Raw genomic sequence first — 19,542 nt, 5'->3', positions numbered from 1 at the left:
ACCCTCATGTCCACCCATATGAGCCACTCAAGCATGCCCACTTGGATGGATGGATAGATGGGCCATTGATCCAATGATCCAATTGCCCAATCACAGCTCCTTGGTTTGCGCACCCAGGGCGTGAAAGAGGAGAGCCGTGGACGACCCTCGTATCGGAGGACTAGGGTAGTACCGCCTCCCCAACAGATTCGCCGCCAACGCTGAGTACCGATTTTCAACGCGGCCGAAGGGTCTTCCGACGGTGAGCCCCTCGTTGTCGATCAGTCTTATATGTCGTTTCACGCCGCTATGGAAGGAAGCGCTGCTGAATGATCCATAAGCCTTTCGTTGACCTCAATTCTACCCTTACAGTAGTGGAGAGGCTCGTGCGTAAAGATGTTATCTTCCGCCGACTCCAAACGACTGCTGATCAACCCGCAGGCAGCAGCCATCGCCGAACAAGAGGAGTGCGAGGCTCGAGCATTCAACGCTGGAATCGAGCAGCTGAAAAGGCAAGCAACGCACGGTCGAGGGGATCATCCCCATGACGACGAGGCTTCCTCTCACTCTTCCCATTCATCCCATTCGTCTTACGCCGCACGGCACGGTATGGCGGGTGTACGACCGCCGGCTCCCATTCTCCCTCCCTTGTTCCAGGTCATCAGCACGCTCGCCTTCCTCTTTGCCATACAAGCTCTTGGCTTGTATTTCTTCACAAAAGGGTTCCTCCTCACCCGCATAGAATTGGACGGTGTCAGCACCTGCCCTCCCACTCCCTCCTTCGAAACTGGCGCCGACGAGAGCATCGAGTGCACGCTCCCACCGCGCTATGGCCGCTCTCTCATCTTTGTCGTCGATGCGCTCAGGTATGACTTCATCGCTCCTGGGCCTGGCACGGCGGAGGAAGGTAGTGCAAGCTGGCCATACGACCCGCAGGTGCACGCTGTCGTCACAACAGTCGACACACTTTTACACAACGAGCCGCGCAATGCGCTCGTCGCGCACTTTGTCGCCGATCCGCCGACTACGACGCTGCAGCGCCTCAAGGCACTCATGACCGGCGTTTTGCCGACCTTCATCGACGCCGGTGCTAATTTCGGTGCCACAGAGATTGCAGAGGACAACCTACTTGCGCAACACCGGCGTAAGCTTCTCACCTCCACCGTCACCGCCAGCTCTCCGAATGCTACGGTGACGCATGTGGGCATGGGATTTATGGGCGACGACACGTGGATGAGTGTCTTTCCAAGCGCTTTCGACTCTGGATGGACATGGCCATACGACTCGTTCAATGTCGAGGATCTCGATACAGTCGATGCAGGCGTAAAGGCACATCTGCAGCACTTCCTCCAAGCACCCAACGCGACGATGAAAGACTGGCGCCTCCTCGTTGCTCACAACCTCGGTCTCGACCACGCTGGACACCGGTATGGCCCCTCACATCCGGAGTTGACACGCAAGTTGACCGAACTAAACGACCAGCTCGCATTCATCCTGGAGCATCTTCCCGACGATGCTCTCTTCATCCTCATGGGCGACCATGGTATGGATGCGCATGGTGACCACGGTGGTGATGGCGAGCTCGAAACGGGTGCGGCCCTGCTGATCTATTCCAAGAAAGCTTGGCAAGCAGCGGATGAAGGTGATGCGACGACACGCTTCCTACAAAGGAGACGGGCCAATCTTGTAACCCGTCATAGCGAGTATGCGCAAGAGCTAGATTCCGAGCCCCTGTACCGGCCCTTCCGACCGTTGGCACCGCCAAGCAACGCAACAACCTCCTCAGTCCGGCCTTCGCCGCCGCTACACCGTTCCATCCCGCAGATTGACTTTGTCCCCTCGTTCGCACTGCTGCACGGACTCCCAATTCCGTTTAACTCGCTCGGGACGGTCATTCCCGAGCTATTCCCTGGAGACCTGTTTCTCCGAGCTCTGCGCGCCAATGCGCATCAGATTAAGCGCTATCTTGTGCAGTACGAGTCGAAGAGCCCAGATTTTAAGCGGTTTCGCGAGGAGCTACACGAAGCATGGTCCAAAGCGGTCGCGACCGATAAGCAAAGGAGCGCTGGCGCCGACGACGGCCTTACAAGGGAAGCTCACGAAGACGCGGCTATCGATGCATACTATGCGTTCAACCGCCTCGCTCTTGCGCGGGCAAAACAAGTCTGGGCACGCTTCGACTTTGCTTTCATGGGTGCTGGCTTGCTCCTCCTCGCTACTTCGATCGTTGCCGCCCTGCGCTTGCAAAGCGCTCTTGCTGTCGTTGTTTGGGAGGATGCGTCTGGCTATGTAGCTCACCCCGCTGTCACCACTGCGCAATCACCTGCAACAGCGCTTGAAAGGGTAGGGATGCGCGTTAGGCGAGCAGCCATTGTTGGTCTCAGAGCTGGCACGCCTATTGGCATAGCGCTCGCTGCTGGTCTTTGGGCGGCCCAACGCCAAGGCGCGGTCCAGGTAGACCTCAATATTTACGGTGCACCCCTCGTCCTCGCGTCCATCGCGCTGACGGCAACCGCCGCGTCCATACTATCCAGCAGTGCCACCGCGATCAAGTCCTCCTGCGTGCCGAGCTTTTCGACCGCGATCACCATCCTTCTGATTATGCTTCACGCCGCATCCATAGGATCAAACAGCTTCCTCGTCTGGGAAGACCGAGCGACTGGGTGGCTCTTGCAAACTGTCCTGTTGCTGCGTGGTGTACGAGCTATGCGAGCACCAACGACAGTTGCACGCGCCAAGATGGGTGTCCTGGTTGCGATCGCGATGATCGCCACCCGAGCGATGATCAGCATCCGCGTTTGTCGCGAAGAGCAGGCGCCGAATTGCGAGACTACTTTCTACGCGCAGAGGCTGACTTCCACCTCAGCGGGTGACAGTCCATCACCCGCCGGTCTCGGTGGCAACGCCGCCGAGGGCAGCACAACGGTCAATAGTTTACTCAGTAGCGTGCTAGCGTACGCCAGCGCTTATTTGCTGCCACACGCCGCGCAACTGCTACTCACCGTCGTCCAGTCAAACACCAAGCTCATGAAGCTGTTCTTCTCCTGGATCATCCGACCGAGCTTGATGATGGGTAGCGGATACTGGATGCTTGACACACTTTTGACGCAGGAGTGGGTCCACAGCAACGATAAACGCGTCATCGGGCTTGCAACATGGGGCAAGCTGGCGCTTGCGAGGTCCACTCTGTGCTTCCTTCTTTCCTGCATTATCATTATCTGGCCGTCTAGTCCCCTTCCTCTGGAGCTGAAAGTGGAAGACGCAAACGGCGCGCAGACGCAGGGCCCATCGCCTGCTCCACCGGTACAACAACATGTCAACTCTGGCCCAAAGCAGCGAGCCACAATCGTCGGTCTACGGAACGTGATGGGCTCGTCCTACCTGATCCTCTTCTTTTTCATCTTCGGATTACAATACCTGGTCGCGCAGCCTATGGGTCAAGTTGCAGCGAGCCTGTCGCTACTCGCGCTGCTCTGTCTTGTTGACATAGGAGCCAGCGAAGCGATACTATCGCATACACCTCAATCTCTCACCCCAAGTGATGCCGTAGCAGGAGCGGCAGCACGACAAGATGCCCCGCCTTCTCCTGCTGGTCCTTTGCAAATCCTCAGCCTGGCGCTTCTGGGACACTTGACCTTCTTCAGCACAGGCCATCAAGCAGTCCTGCCATCGATACAGTGGCGAACCGCGTTCGTCGGATACCGACAAGTTACACAGCCATTCTCGGGCATGCTCGTCGCTCTCAACTCGTTTGGACCGCTCACCATCCTACCAGGCCTGTCCATACCGCTAGTCGTCATGTGGCAGCAGGCTCCGCGACCTCGAGGCGCCAGTGCTGCCCCGATGCCGACGATGAATTACTTGCTACGCGCAGGGCTGCTCCTCCTTGTCTGGCAATCCTGCATGACGCTCGCTAGCTGTGTATTTGCCGCCGGCTTTCGACGTCATCTGATGCTCTTCAAGATCTGGGCCCCGCGATTCATGCTCGCTGGCGTAAGCCTTGTTGGCGTTCACATTATGCTCATCCTAGGCATCTTGGCAGCCGGGATCATAATGAGCAAAACAGCGCAGACGCTCGGCACAGACTTTGCTTGTGTGCAGGAGCCACAAGCAAAGTCAACCCCTGCAGAAGCTAATTGACATGGAGTCCTGTATATATCCGGCATAAAGGACTTAAGACTATGTAAGCTGACTACAGGTAGCTCGCCCATCCGATGTCTATTGCAAGGAAGCACACCGTCGTGAGTCTTGGGTCCATTCCGGGCGTGATTCGAAAGACTCACACATCAAGGCAAGGTTGTGAGAGGACGTCGCGTCTCTGATAAGCGCATCCACAAGGTTCGGCGTGGAGAGGGACACTTCGCCTGACGTGCTGTGCGACAGCTTCTTGTAACCTTCCAATTTGCGGCGAACTGTGTGAAGTGCATGGCGAGCCTCTAGCGTTCGCGGATCGATCCCTCCATGTCGATTCTGTAATTGAAGCTCACGTCAGCAATATTTTCATGCCACGGAAGCCACTTGGCTCACTTTGTTTTTGTAGCGAAGATCTGGAGTCCACTCGACGAGGGGATCGTGGATCATAGCTTCGAGGACACTCATCAATGAGTCTTTGTTGTCTCTGAGGATCGTCATCGAGATCTCAGCCGCCTTTCGGAACACACCTGCGCGCGAGAGAAACGCCAAGGTTGTTCAGAGGGTGCAAAACATCAAATGTCCAAGCTGACCCACCATCTGGCCCAGTAACTCCGAGTGCGTCTACCAGGTTTTGCGTCAGGCGGAAGGGAACCCTTTCCGGAATCTCGAACGTCAAGCCCTGCAACCCCATGCTGTCAGTGATGGAGGGCAGAGAAGCGTGTACGTGGAGGTCCTCACCTTTTCGAACAAACAATTCAAGTCCACATGAACAGTATCGCCCGACACGGAATCAAAGAGGATATTTTCGCCGTGGCGGTCTCCCAATCTGCGAATGCGAAGCGCAATCAGAAGGAGTTGCACCCTTTGAAGTGAAGCGTCTTTGTGCCTCACCCGAGAACGTGGCCGACCATGGACATCACCGCAAGTGTCCGTGCATAGCGCAGCCGCGCACCCAGCCAAGCAGAAGGCTCAGGGAATGTGGCAAGGAACCACTCATGGAAGACAGGCGGGTATCTAGGAGGGAGTAGATATCATTAGCCTTCGCCAATCATGGACCGAACGTCAAAGACATTCACTTTGCAAGAGCTTTGTTCTCGAAGACCATAGCTGCCGTTTTGTGATTGGCCTTCTGCTCCTCGAATGCGTTTTTGACGTCGGGGCCCTGCCGTTTGTCAATGTCAGCGAAACCCCGCAGATTACTACTCTCTTACACTTACATAGAGGTGAATGTTGCGAGTTGCGTACAGCTTGTGCAAAATGTGCCGCAAGCCGACTGTATTCGGTACCCATTCGATGAGGCCGCATTCTTCATTGAGCGTCACGACCGCGTACGTGCGAATATCTGCAGCGGTCAGGAATCGTCAGCGTCAATCACAAAGTCAATTTCGACATATCTTCACCACGTCCACTCACAGAGTTTCCTCCTACGCGAGTCAGAATTGCTTTGCAAAAGCTTGTTGATCATGGCATCAAAATCCATCAAGCGGGCATCTTTGCGGAGGTCGTCCTTTGGCTTGCAAAGGAAATTATAAGATGCGCCATCCGTCCCTAGCACAGTCAACTTTCGTGGCTTTTGCAATGAATTCATGATCTCGACCACGTCATCAAACCCTTAAAGTAATGATTAGCCCACACGTTCACCGTCGGCATGGCGCACGGCTTCGAGCACTTACTCTGAATGCAGGGCAAGTTGTCAGGGAATGGCTGGTGGTCTCTGTCGCTGATGTTGTTCGCTGGTAGTCCGACAACGAGAGAAGATTGCAACGGCAGCAAGAGATGATCGCTCTCAAGTGAAATAATTTTGGGGAACTCTTGTGCCATGCTCAGGACCGACACTTTCTGTTGCACAGGATGATCACACAGAAGCTGAAGCTGTAGCGCCATGAGTAGCGCTTGATCGATCGCTTTGACGACAGAGAAGCCGCTCTCTGTTGACCGGACCTTGCTCCGGCTTACAGCGGACCTTTGCTGCTCCTCAGCCCTCTTGCTGGCCTTTGCCTATGTAGTAAACGGGGTCTCGTTAGTGATCGGTCATACTTGGGATGCGTCACACACGGCCTCACTTTGACTTTGTGGATGATCTCTTTGAAACGTTTGCGACGTTCCAGATCTTTCGATTGACAGCCACCGACCACTGCCCACATTGCTTGCTGGGGGTACTCGTCAATCACCTTTCCGATCACATCTTGTAATAATTTCCAGACTGAGTCGTTGCGATGGGTAACTCGGCAGACGAGCTGGGCGAAAACAGCGAGCCACTAGAAAGGACAACATTGCAATGAAAGACCGACTCGTAGGCGGCGACAGGGCAGAAACAAACGCACCTGGTAACCGGGTATCCACGCGTGTGCTTTCCGAATATGGCTGTTGATGTCACGGAAAGCTGTGACGGCAGCATCTTCCCCTGTACCAGGTGCACTGCACAATGTCAAGCAAGGTGATGTTAGCAGTATGAGATGTAGTAAAATGGGCTTCACTCACTTTTGTGCGGCGCGATTCGCTTCCACCACAACCTCATTCTCTCCGGCATCAAGCCAGATTGTGAGGATACGAGGCAAGGTCCGGAAGAAGTACTTAATACCATACTTGAGGGCTCTAAGCAGGTAATTGACTACTTTTGCATCAACCACATGCGCGCTGCCGTCCGCAGTGTCGCGAGATATGTCCGCGTAATGTCCCAATTGGTACCACGGCCTCTCGGCTGTTTCGTCAATTTTGGCGGTCCGTCTGTAGCTTTCCAAAACCTCGTTTCGGCTGTACCTTCCGGTCGCTTCCATGAGAGACGAGCGCAGCAAGTTCGCTTTTGCAATATCCGACTTCGAGGCGTGATATCCGGCCAGCTCGGAGGAAGGGGTCTCGAAGGATGCGAGGTTATTGTTCATGACCTGTATTGCGGCTTGCAATTGATCATCCAAACGCAAAAGTTTTGCCCTTTGTACGAAGGAGAAACTCGCATCGAGCCTCGCAGCTTGCAGGACTGCACTGTAGGATGTCTGACGATGATCCGCTCTGCGCGCAAATTTGGACGTCTGGATCCAAGCTGCGGCAACGGAAGCCTTGTTATCTTTCATTACGCTCCTGAGTGCAGTTCTATGTGCACTCAGGAGCACCTCTCGAACGCGGAAGGACGGAAGCGTCTGAGCGACCCGATCCGAGAGTAGAGCAGTAATGTCTTGCGTGCCTTCTTTGTGGACGAAAATTGTCTCCAGATCTTGGATCACTTGAAGCTGCAGAACGGAGTCGTAGATGAGAGCGTAACGAGTCTTGCCTGCTGCAATGATGGGGCGGCCCAGTTGTTGCCTGGCATCCCTCAGTGCAGCCAGCACGGCGACCTGGTCGCCGCTCCGCATGGCCAGGAGCAGCCTGGCAAGTGCATGCTTGTCGCTAGTGGCATTTGGGAGATCGACTAAGCGCGCAACTTCGCCCCATTGGGATAAAATGCAGGCGCCTTCGACTTCGAATTGACCAAGCAGCGACTGCCAGTCCGGATTGTGGCTGAGTGCGCCACGAATGTGTGTTTGCATGGTGTCTAAGAAGACAGAGTTGTCAGTTCTACGCAACCAGCTGCGCAAGACTTTTGTACAAATACTCACCATAGTGTCCAAGGTTGCGCAAGCAATTCAGCAACCCGAGGTGAAGTTTGGGCTCGTCTGGAGCCTGCTGAAGCTTGAGCTCCCAGCAACTCTGCGCCGCAGTCCAACGGCCCGTACTTTCGTGCTCCCTAATCTGATGCTCGAGTGATGGAGAACGGACCAGGGTCGATATACCCTCCATGCCGTCCGGTTCGTCAAGACATGCATAGATGCAGTGCATTTTTTCGAGTTGATCCTGCAATCCGGTGGGTTCGACTTCTCCTTGGTATTGGCGGATGGTCTGCTCAAAGTGCAGGAGCGACCTTGCATAGGATTGACTCTGGAAAGAAGCCGTGGCTAAGAGCTGCTGTGGGATCGAGTCAATCACAGACTCGATGACAGATATCTCTTCCCTGGGACTCCGTGTCGACGATCGACGTTGTTGTTTTGCATGCTCCACCCGCTTTCGATGCAACCAGACACTCAGATGATCCATCAGGCCAAAGACAGTCTGTATGGGTGGAGTCTTGTCAGCTTTGGGGCCACAATAGCTCAAAGATGTTGGCAACCTACTTGAGCCATCATCAACCGTTGATTATTGTCCTTTCTCCCTACGACCTGAAGCGTGAGCACGCCGAGAAATTCTTCTCGCACTTCGTCACGTCTCTGTTGAGGTCCTGAGATCAGCACTGTCAATACGAGGTGCGGCAAAATGTGCTGCGCCACTGTGAGATCATGCTCCAAAACCACACCGCGGAAGACGGAGAACACTGGTTCTGCCGGTGTACCTTGGGTTGCCTTGATCAGCTGACTGGTCCACGTCTGCAGCCATTCCCTGTATGAGTTGGTGTGGTGAGAAAGTGGCAGCTCCCGCGGTGGGGCATCGATGAATTGAATGGAGTACCGCGATTCTAGCAGCGGCGCGACCGTGTCAAGCATGTGGCGAGGAAGGGCTTGCCACCGTGCCTTGGTCTTGACAGGCGGAGCTGCTCTGTTGTGCATTGGAGCAGTGTCAAGCAATGCCGTCGAAAAACCACAGAACTTAAGCAGCTCTTGAATCGCAAAGGCCAGATTGGCTTGATGCTTGGTGTTATCGGTTGCACGGAAAGCTTTGACGAGGACGTCCTTGATCAGATGCAGAGCGAAATCGGTAGCCTCATCTTGGTCTTTGAAGTTGTTGAGGATGATCCGAATGGGCTCATCTTCACGGATGTCGAGCCGATCAGGGTCAATGGCCCCAACGCATCCTAGACATTGGAAAGCGAGCTGGGCGATGTCTCCTGACGAGGCAGCCTCCATCCTTGCAAGGATTGCCAGCAGCGCAGAGATGATCGAACCGGCTAGTGGATCGAATTTGTTGCCAGAAGCCAGTTCTTTAACGAAGTCGCGTTCGCTGAAGAGGAAACTTTGCAGTTCTCCAAGCGCCTGGAACAAGACCGCAGCGCTGTCGTTGTACAAGTCCTTAAGCAAGCCCGTCAGTTGTTGTCGCTTGGTAGCCCTTGCTGCAAAGTTCCCCTTAAGTTGCTGAAGCGCAGTCACTTCTTCTCGCATGCTTTGCGAAGTTCGCACCTGACTGAGAACTGTCTCGGCCTTCTCTTTCAAATCCTTTGGCTGTGACAGGAGATCGTTGATCATCCCGATCGCCTCGTCCTTTTCTGCTTCATCCATCGTATCCCAAAAGGAAGACATCGAGGCGACAGTCTGGCCGAGGTACAGCTCTAGATCAGATGCCTGCAGCACCGAGATGAGTTTGCGCCAAGTCTTTAGGACCTCATGGCGGAGGTCGGCATTTGCAAAGTTGGACGTGAGGGTCGCGATAATCTGTAAGAGAGAAAGTCTAAGGTGGTGAGCACATGGCGGATCTTCGGAGGGGAACGATGAGCACACACTTGTGGCGTAATCGACGTGATGAAGTACCCCACTATGTCGATCAGTTCTGACAAGCTCTTGACGACGGCCTTCTTCTCGGCCATGGTACGGCGACCGTGGCCAGAATTGAGATCATCGTTAAGCCAGGCATGGATCGCCATGCTCTCCGCCCCGAGCCACTCGCCGAAGGTGCGCTTCTCTTTCTTAACTTTCAGTGTTTCATAGACAAAGTTCAGGCCAGTGAAAGCCTGCGCAAATTTCTGTCATTCTATTCCCACAGTGGGAAGAGCAGGGTCACGAGATAACACTCACATTGTGACGCCGCTCTTCGTATCCGAGATTGATGACCAAGTTTCCGAGAATTTCTGGCAGGTAGCTTCGGAGCATCTGGTCGAAATACGCCGCGTCCAGGTATCGTGATAACTCTTGAATGCATTGCTTACGAGCACGCTGCTCCTGAATGAGGCACATGTTAAGGATGGGCACCATGCAATCGATGCATAGCTTTTTCTCTTCTGATCCCAATGCTTTCGCCACCGATTGCAGCGAGACGCGACTCTTGGATTTGATCAAGGCAGGGACAATATGTTGCAAAGTCGCTTGCAGGAACTTGGTTTTCGTCATGCCCGTGAGGCGAAGGACCTCAATAAACAGGGACGGGACGGCCATCATGCGGCTAACGACGTATACGGAGACTTGCTCTAGGTGCGGGAAGAGCAGCTGAAAGGTGGTACAGTGGTGATATGCGGAGAGCGCGACAATCTGACTGTAGGCGGCGCTCCGGGGGAAGGGCCCGGCCTCGAGTGTTTCGACGAGCTTGAGGATCGTAGGACCGAGGAGAATGTCCGACTTGAGGCGACCTACCCTTCCCAAGCTGTCGATGGCCGCCTCGACGGCTCGGCCATCTCCAGATGCTAGCAGGTCCGAATGCAGAGTATTGACGCACTGAAGCACATGTCGTGCGTCGCTCAACTTCTGGTGGCTGAGCATCCGGTCGAAACGCATCGCAACGGCCCACACCACCTCGGTCGCAGCGAGGCGGCAAGACCTCGATTTGAGCATCATGGCCTGCTTTAGCATTTCGAAGAGGGCGATGCTGTCCATCTCGGAGAGGAACTGGTCTGGGCTGTGGCTCAAGATACGGCCAAAGCCGACGAGCGCGCTGCTGATAGAGGGTAAATCGCGATCCTTGCTGCTGATGTGCTCCTTAGTGGCAGCTGCCAGCTCATCGAGGAGGGAGCGCGCGACGCTCAGGACACTCGCGATGCGGCGCACCTCACTGCCATTATACTCGGCTTCGCAAACTTCGCAGCGGACCCAGTCAGGCTGTTGCTGATCCGTCGTCCTAGCAGCGTCTCTGCACACCCGCAAAGTTGCTTCTGCGAAGGTCGGTACATCTCGAAATGGGTCTGAGAGGACAGCGATGAGATCGGGGATCTCTGCCTGCGTCGTGGCCGAAGGTTTGACAGGGTCACGCTGGTGGGTGTGAGCCCCTCGCTTTCGCTTGAGGCTCTTGCGAACGAGCAGTCTGACGCCGTTGTTCTCCAAGTTCTTGATCAACTTTGGAAGTTGCTGCACTTGCGACGGAGGCATCCATTGTGGCGCCAAGTCTTCTCCATCAGGTGTAGATTGGGCTACGGCTGCCAGGCAGTCGCTCAAGACGGAAGCTTCGCTGCGGCTGGACGAGACGAGGATCTGCCACGCGCAGGCCTGTCGACAAAGCCACGAAAGAAGGATAGCGTCAGCTGCACGCCCATACTTTTCGCTTTTCGTCGCCTATAGCTCACCTTTCTTAGATAGACCGCCTCGAGCTGGCTCTTGTCCAGCCCATCTTGTATCGGCTCACGGACGATCTTTCCAAAGTGATGCAAGCGAGGTCGCACGAGTGCCTCGAGGGTGTTTTGCATGTGGGCATTATTGCAGTTGCGAACAGACACCTCCGAGAGCAGAGTGATGGCTGCGCGCCAAATCGACGGCAGCGCCCCCGAACTGGCGCTAGTGTTTACGGCAGGAGCAGCACACACGGTGTCCACCTCTGCAATCGCCAGTGCAAGGGCCTTGCCAGCCAAGTCGGCGATATCCGCTCCCGAGACAGCGCTGAGCAGGGAATGAACAGCATGCAGGCGCACAATCGTGCTTTCTGCCTGATGTGCGCCTGCACTGGGCTTGGCTAGCGCGTCAGCTGTCGAAAGGTCGAGCTCCCAATTGGAGAGAAAGAGCTGCGTAGCCGCATCGCTGAGGTTCGAAAAGTAGGGCGATAAGAACTGTGAGAGCGGGTGGAGGAATGCGACGAGAGAGGCGAGCAGCGCACGCGCAAAACGCCCTGCGTATGCGCGCTCCGTACCGAAGCGGAGTGAAAATGTGAGGTTGTCTTCGGGTAGCCAGAGAAAAGCTACGCTCGATTTGTCAGATTCTTTCCGTGCGGTTGACGCTTCCACATCAATGCCTTGCTGGAGCACCTGCACAGTACCATCTTCATTCGCGGCGGGTAGATCCTCGGCGATCTTGTGCAGGGAGGTACTGCTTTGCAAGAAAGCGGGCTGTCCGCCAGCTGCGAAGGCTTGCACGCTGACAGAGAGCATCTCACGGAGGACTTGCTTTACCTGTTTCCGCGTTGCTGTGACGGTGCACGTGTGCTTGCTGATCGTAAGAGAAGCGTTGAGCAGTTCAGTTCGGAGTTTCTCCATCTCCTCGCGTCCGCCGGCTGTCGAGGCAGTCTCGGGCTGTATGCTCGCTGCAGCGGCGAGTATGCGTGGGAGCAGCCAGATGGCGACCGAGACGACTTGCGAAGGGTCGCTGCGGTCTCCCAAGTCGAAGCGGTGTGTGAGAAGCTTGGCATCCTTTTCGATGCTGCTGACGATGAACGCCAGGGCGGAGAAGATGCCGAATTCGACCGCGCCGCGCCCTTCAGAAGCGCTTGCTTCTAGTAGCACCGTCCGTTGTGCATCTGCAGGCGCGAGCGGAGAGTCAGCGGAGAGAAAATAAATTACGAGAGGAGTGTAAGTCGCTCACAAAGTTCACTATCCTTGTTAAAAGCTAGCAGGGGCAGGAGATAGCCTGTGGCGAGCATGCGCAACATGGCATGCTTGGAGACTTCCTCTCCGAGGGGCCGGTCCACCAAGCCTTCACTCCGCTGAGACGGCGTTGTTCCAATGCTGCCATTTTGCTGCTGCTGTGTAGCTTGGGTCGCTATCCCTAGTCCAGCGGCAGCAGCGCCGTCTGCTCCCAGAATGCGGCATTCATGCTCGCGTCCACTCGCTCGAAGCTGGCGATATCGGTCCTTGCGCTGCAGGAGGAGGTTCTGGATAGCCTCGAAGGGTGGTGCGGACACTAGCGGCCACGTCATGTTAGCGGCGGTGGCCTCTCAGGTAGATGAACCTCGCTTCATCGCGCAGGCGAGCCATGTCAGGGAGACAAAGTGTACATCATCGTCCCATGTCCAAGTCGGTCTGTCAGACGATCGTCTGTGCTCTGTCCAACACGTAATTAACACATGCGCACTTTTTGACGTGCACGCATGCACACACAGCGCACGTGAGAGACTCGCGTGACGCGTCGCGCGGTCGACTTCACATTGCCTCGACATAGGAAGCTCCCTCTATCCTTCTTCCTCCCTTTCTCGCGCCCGCCAGGACGACACTCATAAGCCCGCATTTTAGTTGATTTTTCGGATCAGCCAAGAGGAGTATACATGCCATAGGAGCGCACCACCCGCCACTGACGAACATGGACTTTCAACGACGCTCGGACGCTGCCCCGCGCGCTGGTGCCGGCGCGGCGGCAGGCCAGGACATCCTATCCGGTGAGCAGTATAGCACGGGTCCATGTGCGCGATCTGCTTCGCGGGCATGCAGCTGCTGATGTTGATTTCCTCTGCGAACAGTGCTGCATGATTTGTCCACGCTTCTGAACACTGGACTGGACAAGGATCAGCTCAAGGCGTGCGTGGACCTGATTGAAGATGGAGTTGGCCCCGAAGCAGTTGCGGTGAGTGGGTTAGCATGCGGTGCCCAGCCGACCAGGAGACGGTGCCACTGAAGCGAACGGTATTGAGGACGTGCTGATCATTGTGCGCGCCGCTTGGCTCCGTAGAACATCGTCAAGGAACTGAGAAGCAGGGCAAGCGACAAGCCCTGAGGGGATGCAAAGCCTGCATGCACCTCTGCCGCTCAGCGTGTGGCGCCATCAGTATGGACCTGACGCGTCGCGGCACGATCGCCCGCGTGCCCACCTGCACCATCCCTTCATCAGCTGCTTACTGCTATTTGCGCAAGCTGACAAATACCACAACACACTTTCGCTCCCGCTGAGAAAGCGAGCTCGTTCCCTCGGAGCGGAACCGGGTCTCGTCTTGCAGCTGGCTCAGCATGGCACCTGCTCAGAGCGCGATCCCGTGTGATCGCCCCACTCTCGCAAACACACACAAGCAGCCGGGTGGCACGCGGATACTCTTGGAGATTCCAGCCCATATCTGGGGTTCGCGCCGAGCGAGCAATGTCGCTGTCGCACGAGCCCTGACCGGCGCGCTCTGCTCATTTCAACAGGGCGCGCTCTTTCTCTCTCGCTATGCACATGGCGCGCCTGACGCAGCCGGTCGAAGAGGATGTTGGCCGCCTGCCGCAATCGATGGATTGCGTCGGTTGCGCTCTGTCACAACGTTAATTGGGGCTCAGAGACGAGTGGAACACATGACGAAGTGCCGGGAAACCGACATTCGTTTTTTCTCCCGTCTTCGTTTGTGCATGCGTGTATGCTGTGAGCATGGCCAAATAGTTGTTGAATGCAATCGTTTGAGCTTGCCTGTGTGACGCGTCCGACCTACAAGCCTTTATTTCTTGGCTTCCGCCCAAGGCGTGTGCGACTGATAGAACCCCACCTTGGGGGGCGCATTCCAAAGCAATCATTTGCCTTGGAGATGAGACGGCTACGAGCGGGCCACACGGACATATTGTCGTTTGTCACCTGGCTGCTGCTGTCATGGTTGTGGGGGCGATTCTGTTGACCAGGGAGAGAGACCCACCACTCCATTCAGACGACGTTCTCCGTATGTAAAATGTTTGACAAATAAAGTGTCGCAGTGCTGGCTGGCGGAATGGGGAACCTGGCCACAGCGCACAATGTCACAACGTCACAGATACGGAGCAATATGTTTGTAGATAGGAGATAGATAGCAGGGGTAGACAGCCGAGTCTACCCGAACGGAGAGTCGGAATTTGAGATTTTGACTGGTGCAGTGCCGGATGAACTCGACTCCACTCGGCTCAACAGACGCCTATCTATCTATCAGGCCCTGCATGGGTTGAGGTTGGAAATGGCATGGCGCCAGTGTATGTGTGCACGGTCGGTGCTTGACTCATTCTGCACAGCCAAAATCGAGAGTTCGCCGTGCGGTGCTGTGCTGTTCGGTTCTGCTCTCTCTACCTTAGGCATCTGCATCCGCCCGCTGGCATCTCCAATGGGTCTCTGCTGGATGGGATGGATGGGAGGGGATGGGTTTTGTTCTCTCCTCCATCGACCCGTTCAAATCCCCATCATCACTCAACGCCATCTCAGTCTACCTCCAAGACGCATACACCCCTCTGCATCCGGTTAACCTCAAGTCTGATCTGCAGCACCATCAATACAAAATGGCGAACCCATACGCACGCAACCCTGGTGAGTCCCGACCGACCTGACCCGGCCGCGCACGGCTCGTGCGCAGATTGGAGCGGAGGAGCAAATTCAATGAGGTGCAACAGAACAATTGCCGCGGTTCCGCAGCTCTTCTTGCGTCAACGTGGGAGTGAGGGTGACCGAGAGAGCACCACAAGCTACCCTCGACGCTAGAGGAAGCGTACCTGGTGCGGCCGACCCTCGCTTTATGAGAGATATCTGCTACATCAACTCTGCCACCCGAGTCGTGTGAGATGCGCTCTCGTGTTTAAGGCCCATGCTAAACCCCAATCAATGCATCCTCACCCTCCCAACAGGCCTCGCCAACACCTACATGACTCTCGACCAGAGGGGCAAGGTGCAGGCCGAGTACATCTGGATCGACGGCGATGGCGAGATCCGCGGCAAGACCACCACGGTCGACAGCCCGGTCAACTCAATCAAGGACCTGAAGGAGTGGAACTTTGACGGTTCCTCCACCAACCAGGCGCCCGGCGGCAACTCGGATGTCTACCTGCGCCCGGCGGCCATGTTCCCAGATCCGTTCCGTCTGGGTGACAACATCATCGTGCTCGCCGAGTGCTACAACAACGACGGCACGCCCAACAAGAGCAACCACCGGTACGCCTGCAAGAAAATCATGGACCAGGTTACCGCCCAGAAGCCATGGTTCGGCATCGAGCAGGAGTACTCGCTGTTCGACATGGATGACAAGCCCTACGGCTGGCCCAAGGGCGGCTTCCCCGGTCCCCAAGGCCCATACTACTGCGGTGTCGGTGCCGGCAAAGTTTACGCACGTGACCTCGTCGAGGCCCACTACCGCGCTTGCATGTACGCTGGCGTCAACATCTCCGGCATCAACGCCGAGGTCATGCCTGCACAGTGGGAGTTCCAGTGAGTCAAGCATGGGTCGGAATCGTTCGCGCAGGGAGGAAGAGAATCATTGAAAATTCTGGTCTTCTCGCAACCGTCCAGGGTGGGTCCGTGTGAGGGCATTTCCATGGGCGACCATTTGGTCATGGCAAGAGTGAGTTCAGGGCCTACGTCTGTAAGGTGAATTTCTACGATGCTAAGTTTGGATTTGTGCACTGGTAGTATCTGCTCATTCGCATCGCCGAAGAGTGGGGCGTCAAGGTATCCTTCCACCCCAAGGCTGTTCCCGGCGACTGGAACGGAGCTGGCTGCCACACCAACTACTCGACAGAAGACATGGTGAGCAGCAACATCTAGGCTGAGGAATATCTACGTTCGCGCTGACACTGCTCCCAAACTTTCAGCGCAACCCGGGCGGTATGAAGGCTATCGACGATGCCATCGAAAAACTGTCCAAGCGGCACGAGGCTCATATGTGAGTTTGCTTCTTCTGTTAACTTGCAAGTGCCATTTGCGCTGACAAGCATTGCCTCCCTTTCAGCGCGGTCTACGGCGCGGACAATGAAAAGCGTCTCACCGGCAAACATGAAACCGGCCATATTGGCCAGTTCAGCGCCGGTGTCGCCAACCGCGGCGCGAGTATCCGTATTCCGCGCCACGTCGCGGCGCAGGGCTACGGCTACCTCGAGGACCGCAGGCCGGGTGAGGATATGACACGATGGATTAGGCTTGACCTTGTGCACAGGCGCTGACCTTGGCCTCCTCTTCACCGCGCCGCAGCGTCCAACATTGACCCATACCAGGTCACTGGCATCATCGCTGAGACAACGCTGCTGCAATAAGCGACTCATCGATATCTGCTGCCTCTGTTTCGTTTCTAACTTTTTGCGCGGGCTGGGAAGACACGAGCGCCTATGGGCGAGCGAGAGCGACGAGGAAAAGAGCTCGTAGAGGCAATGATACGCGGCCTTGGAGGGAGAAGAGGAAAGAGACTATCTTGAACAGGACAGGTCAAACAGAAAGAGTGGACAGCGGGAAAAAAATAAAGAGTCAGGTTTCCTCTTTCTTGATAATGTGTCGCTTTTCTCTTTCGTGTCCAACTGTACATTCCCTATTTCAATGATTCAACGCCTGCTTGCGATCACGTGCCATTTTCGATAGAATGAGTGGGCGGCCTGCGGAGGTGTTTATTGCAAGCTGGCGCGGGTCTATTATACATGGTCCAGGTCGCCAGGCACGTCATAGCGAGAATCTGAGGACGCTGTACTCAGTACGACGGATCCAGTATCGAAGGGGCCCCCTCCGCGGAGGTGATTCAGCTCGGCCGCTGTGCAGGTGCCCTCTCGTATGTACACTCGACAAGGCGAGCAGATGTTTTGGACAATCACGAAAAGTGGGTCTGGAGAAAGTCTAACACTTGTTCTTGATTGGATCGATTCTGGCCGCGCTCGTTGTATGAGGAAATGGCACAGCGGCAGTGTCTTCTTCTGTGGAAGCGGCTGCGGGGACGCCAGCAGCAGCAGCCTAGCAACAAATGCGAGCGCGGCCAAAATATAGTTGACCAAAACCATTCCGTAAGATAATGACGGCAAGAACACCAGCAAGCAACACTCTGCAACGTTGACGTTCATATATACGCGTTTCATCCTCTCCCCTTTGTCGTTCTTTCTCTTCGTGAGCGCACCCGTGATTCAAGAGGATACTAGCTAGGAAGAAACAGCAGCAGCAGAAGCAAGCAAGCAAGCAAAGATGGTCCGCCGCTCCTGCTGCATCCCAGGGGTCGTCCTGTCCTGTGAGCATCCCCACCACTCCCCCTTAGTGTGTCTCCCTTGCGCCGAGGGTACCCCAGTCAGCCCGATCTGTGCTCATCATGGCTTCATCTGATCTAATTGCCTTGCCTTTTTTCGTCGTGCCGCAGTCCTGGGTATGGCCCTTCTTCTGCTCTGCACCGTCTCGACGCCGCTCGCATGGGGCTCCAACTCGAACATCGGCTTCGTCCAGAGCGGTGACCTGCTCAACGACGCGGGCGAGGGACTGATCGACTACACGGACGGCTCCAACACAAACCGCCAGATCCAGTATATCACCTTTGGCACGTATGGGTACTGCACAAAGGGAGTCGGAGAGTCGAGCTACCGCTTTTGCAACAACCTGGGCAGCGCGTAGTAAGTTGGGCTGCCTCTCCCTTTCCACACCGCCTTCTTGACGAACAGCACGTGCCCATTCCATCTTTTTCTTTGCAGCGCGGTTTACCTTCGCCCTTCGGGGAATGAAACGACAGCAGCGTACTCACAAACCGAGATCAAGTCCTCCTGGACACGAGGTCTGGTCCTGCACATTGTTGCCTTTGTCATCGCTGTCATCGCGCTCGTTCTCGCGTGCGTGCCGAACATGATGATCCTCCTCATCTCCAGCTTGGCCCATCTGTATGTACAAAGGCATAGCCTTGTTTGTCGCATTGTCTGTCACGCTGACTTTCCTCCCGGTCTCTTCGTGTTTTCCACCCCCCGCAGCCTCGCAGCGCTGTTCGCACTCATCGCGTTCATTATCGACATTGTCCTCTTTGTCTACTCGCGCAACCGCATTCAGCAAGTCGCCCCTGGCGCTAGCGTCTACCCATGGATAGGCTTTTACTGTGCACTCATCTCGTGAGTTCCTGCTCCGCATAGAGAGTTGAACCAGGACCAGCAGACGCAGGCTGACACACGTTCGCCATGGCCACCTTTCCCTTGCCTTTGCGTCCGCAGCATCCCGCTGCTGGTACTCGCCGGCATCACCGTCTGCTGTGGTCGTCGCGAAAAGGGCGACGACTTCACGGCCAGCTCATCCAAGCGCTCTGGCATCGATTTCGGCGGCATGTTCAAGCGCAAGAACAGGGCTGACGTCAATGAGGGCGGCGTGCTGCTCAGTTCTCGCCAGAAAGTCCTCGAGGCGTTTGAAGATAGCAGGGCATGAGTGCGTTTACACATTCGGGGAACCGCAACATCTCTTCTCTCCTTGTTGCAAGCACGACATTATCACCTGGACACAACTTCAAAATCGGACATTTGCTCTCGCCCCCCTCTCGTTTTTTGCTCCCATTCATGCTTGGGTCGTCTTTCTTTCTTTTCTTTGTTGCCTACCTTGGCTGTCAAGCCTTCATTCCGGCAAGACGTTCTACCTGCGTTCTGACCGGCCATACTAGAGGGCGCCCAACTACATGTTCCCCCATTCCAAATGCAAGTGAACGTTAAATTCCACTCCTGTCTGTTGCATACATCGCGTGTTGGTTGCAGCCGCTCGATGAAGCGGCAATGCCGAGTCCATGTGCCGCCGTGGACTGTTGTCCACAAAGCTCATCTGTAAGCTGCGAGTATGGACTCGCCTGATGGACATGTACCTTCCATTTTGGGCCTTCCAGTAAAACAAAGCGGCCTGCCAGCCAGCCTGTGGGGGACGCGGACATGCGGACGGCTCGCGAGTC

At 55.7% G+C, this 19,542-nt stretch overlaps 6 protein-coding genes across 6 annotated transcripts; 4 read left to right on the top strand and 2 right to left on the bottom strand.

The window, feature by feature from the left end:
• Positions 1–37: 37 nt before the first annotated feature.
• K437DRAFT_274428 (uncharacterized protein) lies at positions 38–4,427 on the top strand. Its single transcript, XM_013387521.1, has 2 exons — positions 38–241; positions 352–4,427. The coding sequence occupies exon 2, from the start codon at positions 376–378 to the stop codon at positions 4,117–4,119; it is 3,744 nt and encodes a 1,247-aa protein (XP_013242975.1). The 5' UTR covers positions 38–241; positions 352–375; the 3' UTR covers positions 4,120–4,427.
• Positions 4,172–10,658, bottom strand: K437DRAFT_224659 (uncharacterized protein; the record flags this gene model as incomplete). Its single annotated transcript, XM_013387520.1, has 17 exons — positions 4,172–4,197; positions 4,263–4,449; positions 4,498–4,640; positions 4,708–4,792; positions 4,852–4,939; positions 5,005–5,127; positions 5,190–5,275; positions 5,331–5,455; positions 5,527–5,724; positions 5,787–6,054; positions 6,177–6,371; positions 6,438–6,531; positions 6,595–7,642; positions 7,707–8,196; positions 8,259–9,506; positions 9,575–9,802; positions 9,867–10,658. 17 exons carry the CDS (start codon positions 10,656–10,658, stop codon positions 4,172–4,174), a joined length of 5,424 nt encoding a protein of 1,807 aa, XP_013242974.1.
• A 2,622-nt stretch (positions 10,659–13,280) lies between these two features.
• On the top strand, positions 13,281–13,691 carry K437DRAFT_268633 (uncharacterized protein; the record flags this gene model as incomplete). Its single annotated transcript, XM_013387519.1, has 3 exons — positions 13,281–13,356; positions 13,438–13,541; positions 13,647–13,691. 3 exons carry the CDS (start codon positions 13,281–13,283, stop codon positions 13,689–13,691), a joined length of 225 nt encoding a protein of 74 aa, XP_013242973.1.
• Positions 13,692–15,112: 1,421 nt separating this feature from the next.
• K437DRAFT_256854 (putative GLN1-glutamate--ammonia ligase) lies at positions 15,113–17,230 on the top strand. The gene is made up of 7 exons (XM_013387518.1): positions 15,113–15,209; positions 15,524–16,100; positions 16,182–16,233; positions 16,302–16,418; positions 16,484–16,554; positions 16,621–16,781; positions 16,860–17,230. Exons 1-7 carry the CDS (start codon positions 15,182–15,184, stop codon positions 16,919–16,921), a joined length of 1,068 nt encoding a protein of 355 aa, XP_013242972.1. The 5' UTR covers positions 15,113–15,181; the 3' UTR covers positions 16,922–17,230.
• Positions 17,231–17,245: 15 nt separating this feature from the next.
• On the bottom strand, positions 17,246–17,810 carry K437DRAFT_128721 (uncharacterized protein). The gene has a single exon (XM_013387517.1). The coding sequence runs from the start codon at positions 17,723–17,725 to the stop codon at positions 17,291–17,293; it is 435 nt and encodes a 144-aa protein (XP_013242971.1). The 5' UTR covers positions 17,726–17,810; the 3' UTR covers positions 17,246–17,290.
• K437DRAFT_274424 (pali-domain-containing protein) lies at positions 17,352–19,512 on the top strand. The gene is made up of 5 exons (XM_013387516.1): positions 17,352–17,871; positions 17,998–18,244; positions 18,323–18,505; positions 18,593–18,727; positions 18,827–19,512. The coding sequence occupies exons 1-5, from the start codon at positions 17,829–17,831 to the stop codon at positions 19,032–19,034; spliced, it is 816 nt and encodes a 271-aa protein (XP_013242970.1). The 5' UTR covers positions 17,352–17,828; the 3' UTR covers positions 19,035–19,512.
• The last annotated feature ends 30 nt before the right edge of the window (positions 19,513–19,542 follow it).

The sequence above is a fragment of the Tilletiaria anomala genome (genome assembly GCF_000711695.1).
Source record: "Tilletiaria anomala UBC 951 chromosome Unknown K437scaffold_47, whole genome shotgun sequence".
NCBI classification, from domain to species: Eukaryota; Fungi; Basidiomycota; class Exobasidiomycetes; order Georgefischeriales; family Tilletiariaceae; genus Tilletiaria; species Tilletiaria anomala.
Note: the sequence above shows the minus strand (reverse complement) of the source record. Positions and strands in the feature narration are given on the sequence as shown.

Bases quoted from the DNA above. Each gene is read 5' to 3' on its own strand.
- K437DRAFT_256854 (XM_013387518.1), top strand. From the start codon at position 15,182: ATGGCGAACCCATACGCACGCAACCCTG. The intron at 16,234-16,301 runs GTGAGTTCAGGG...GTGCACTGGTAG, and splicing joins ACCATTTGGTCATGGCAAGA to TATCTGCTCATTCGCATCGC. The intron at 16,419-16,483 runs GTGAGCAGCAAC...CCAAACTTTCAG, and splicing joins ACTACTCGACAGAAGACATG to CGCAACCCGGGCGGTATGAA.
- K437DRAFT_274428 (XM_013387521.1), top strand. From the start codon at position 376: ATGTTATCTTCCGCCGACTCCAAACGACTGCTGATCAACCCGCAGGCA.
- K437DRAFT_128721 (XM_013387517.1), bottom strand. From the start codon at position 17,725: ATGAAACGCGTATATATGAACGTCAACGTTGCAGAGTGTTGCTTGCTG.
- K437DRAFT_274424 (XM_013387516.1), top strand. From the start codon at position 17,829: ATGGTCCGCCGCTCCTGCTGCATCCCAGGGGTCGTCCTGTCCT. The intron at 18,245-18,322 runs GTAAGTTGGGCT...TTTTCTTTGCAG, and splicing joins AACAACCTGGGCAGCGCGTA to CGCGGTTTACCTTCGCCCTT. The intron at 18,728-18,826 runs GTGAGTTCCTGC...TTGCGTCCGCAG, and splicing joins TTTTACTGTGCACTCATCTC to CATCCCGCTGCTGGTACTCG.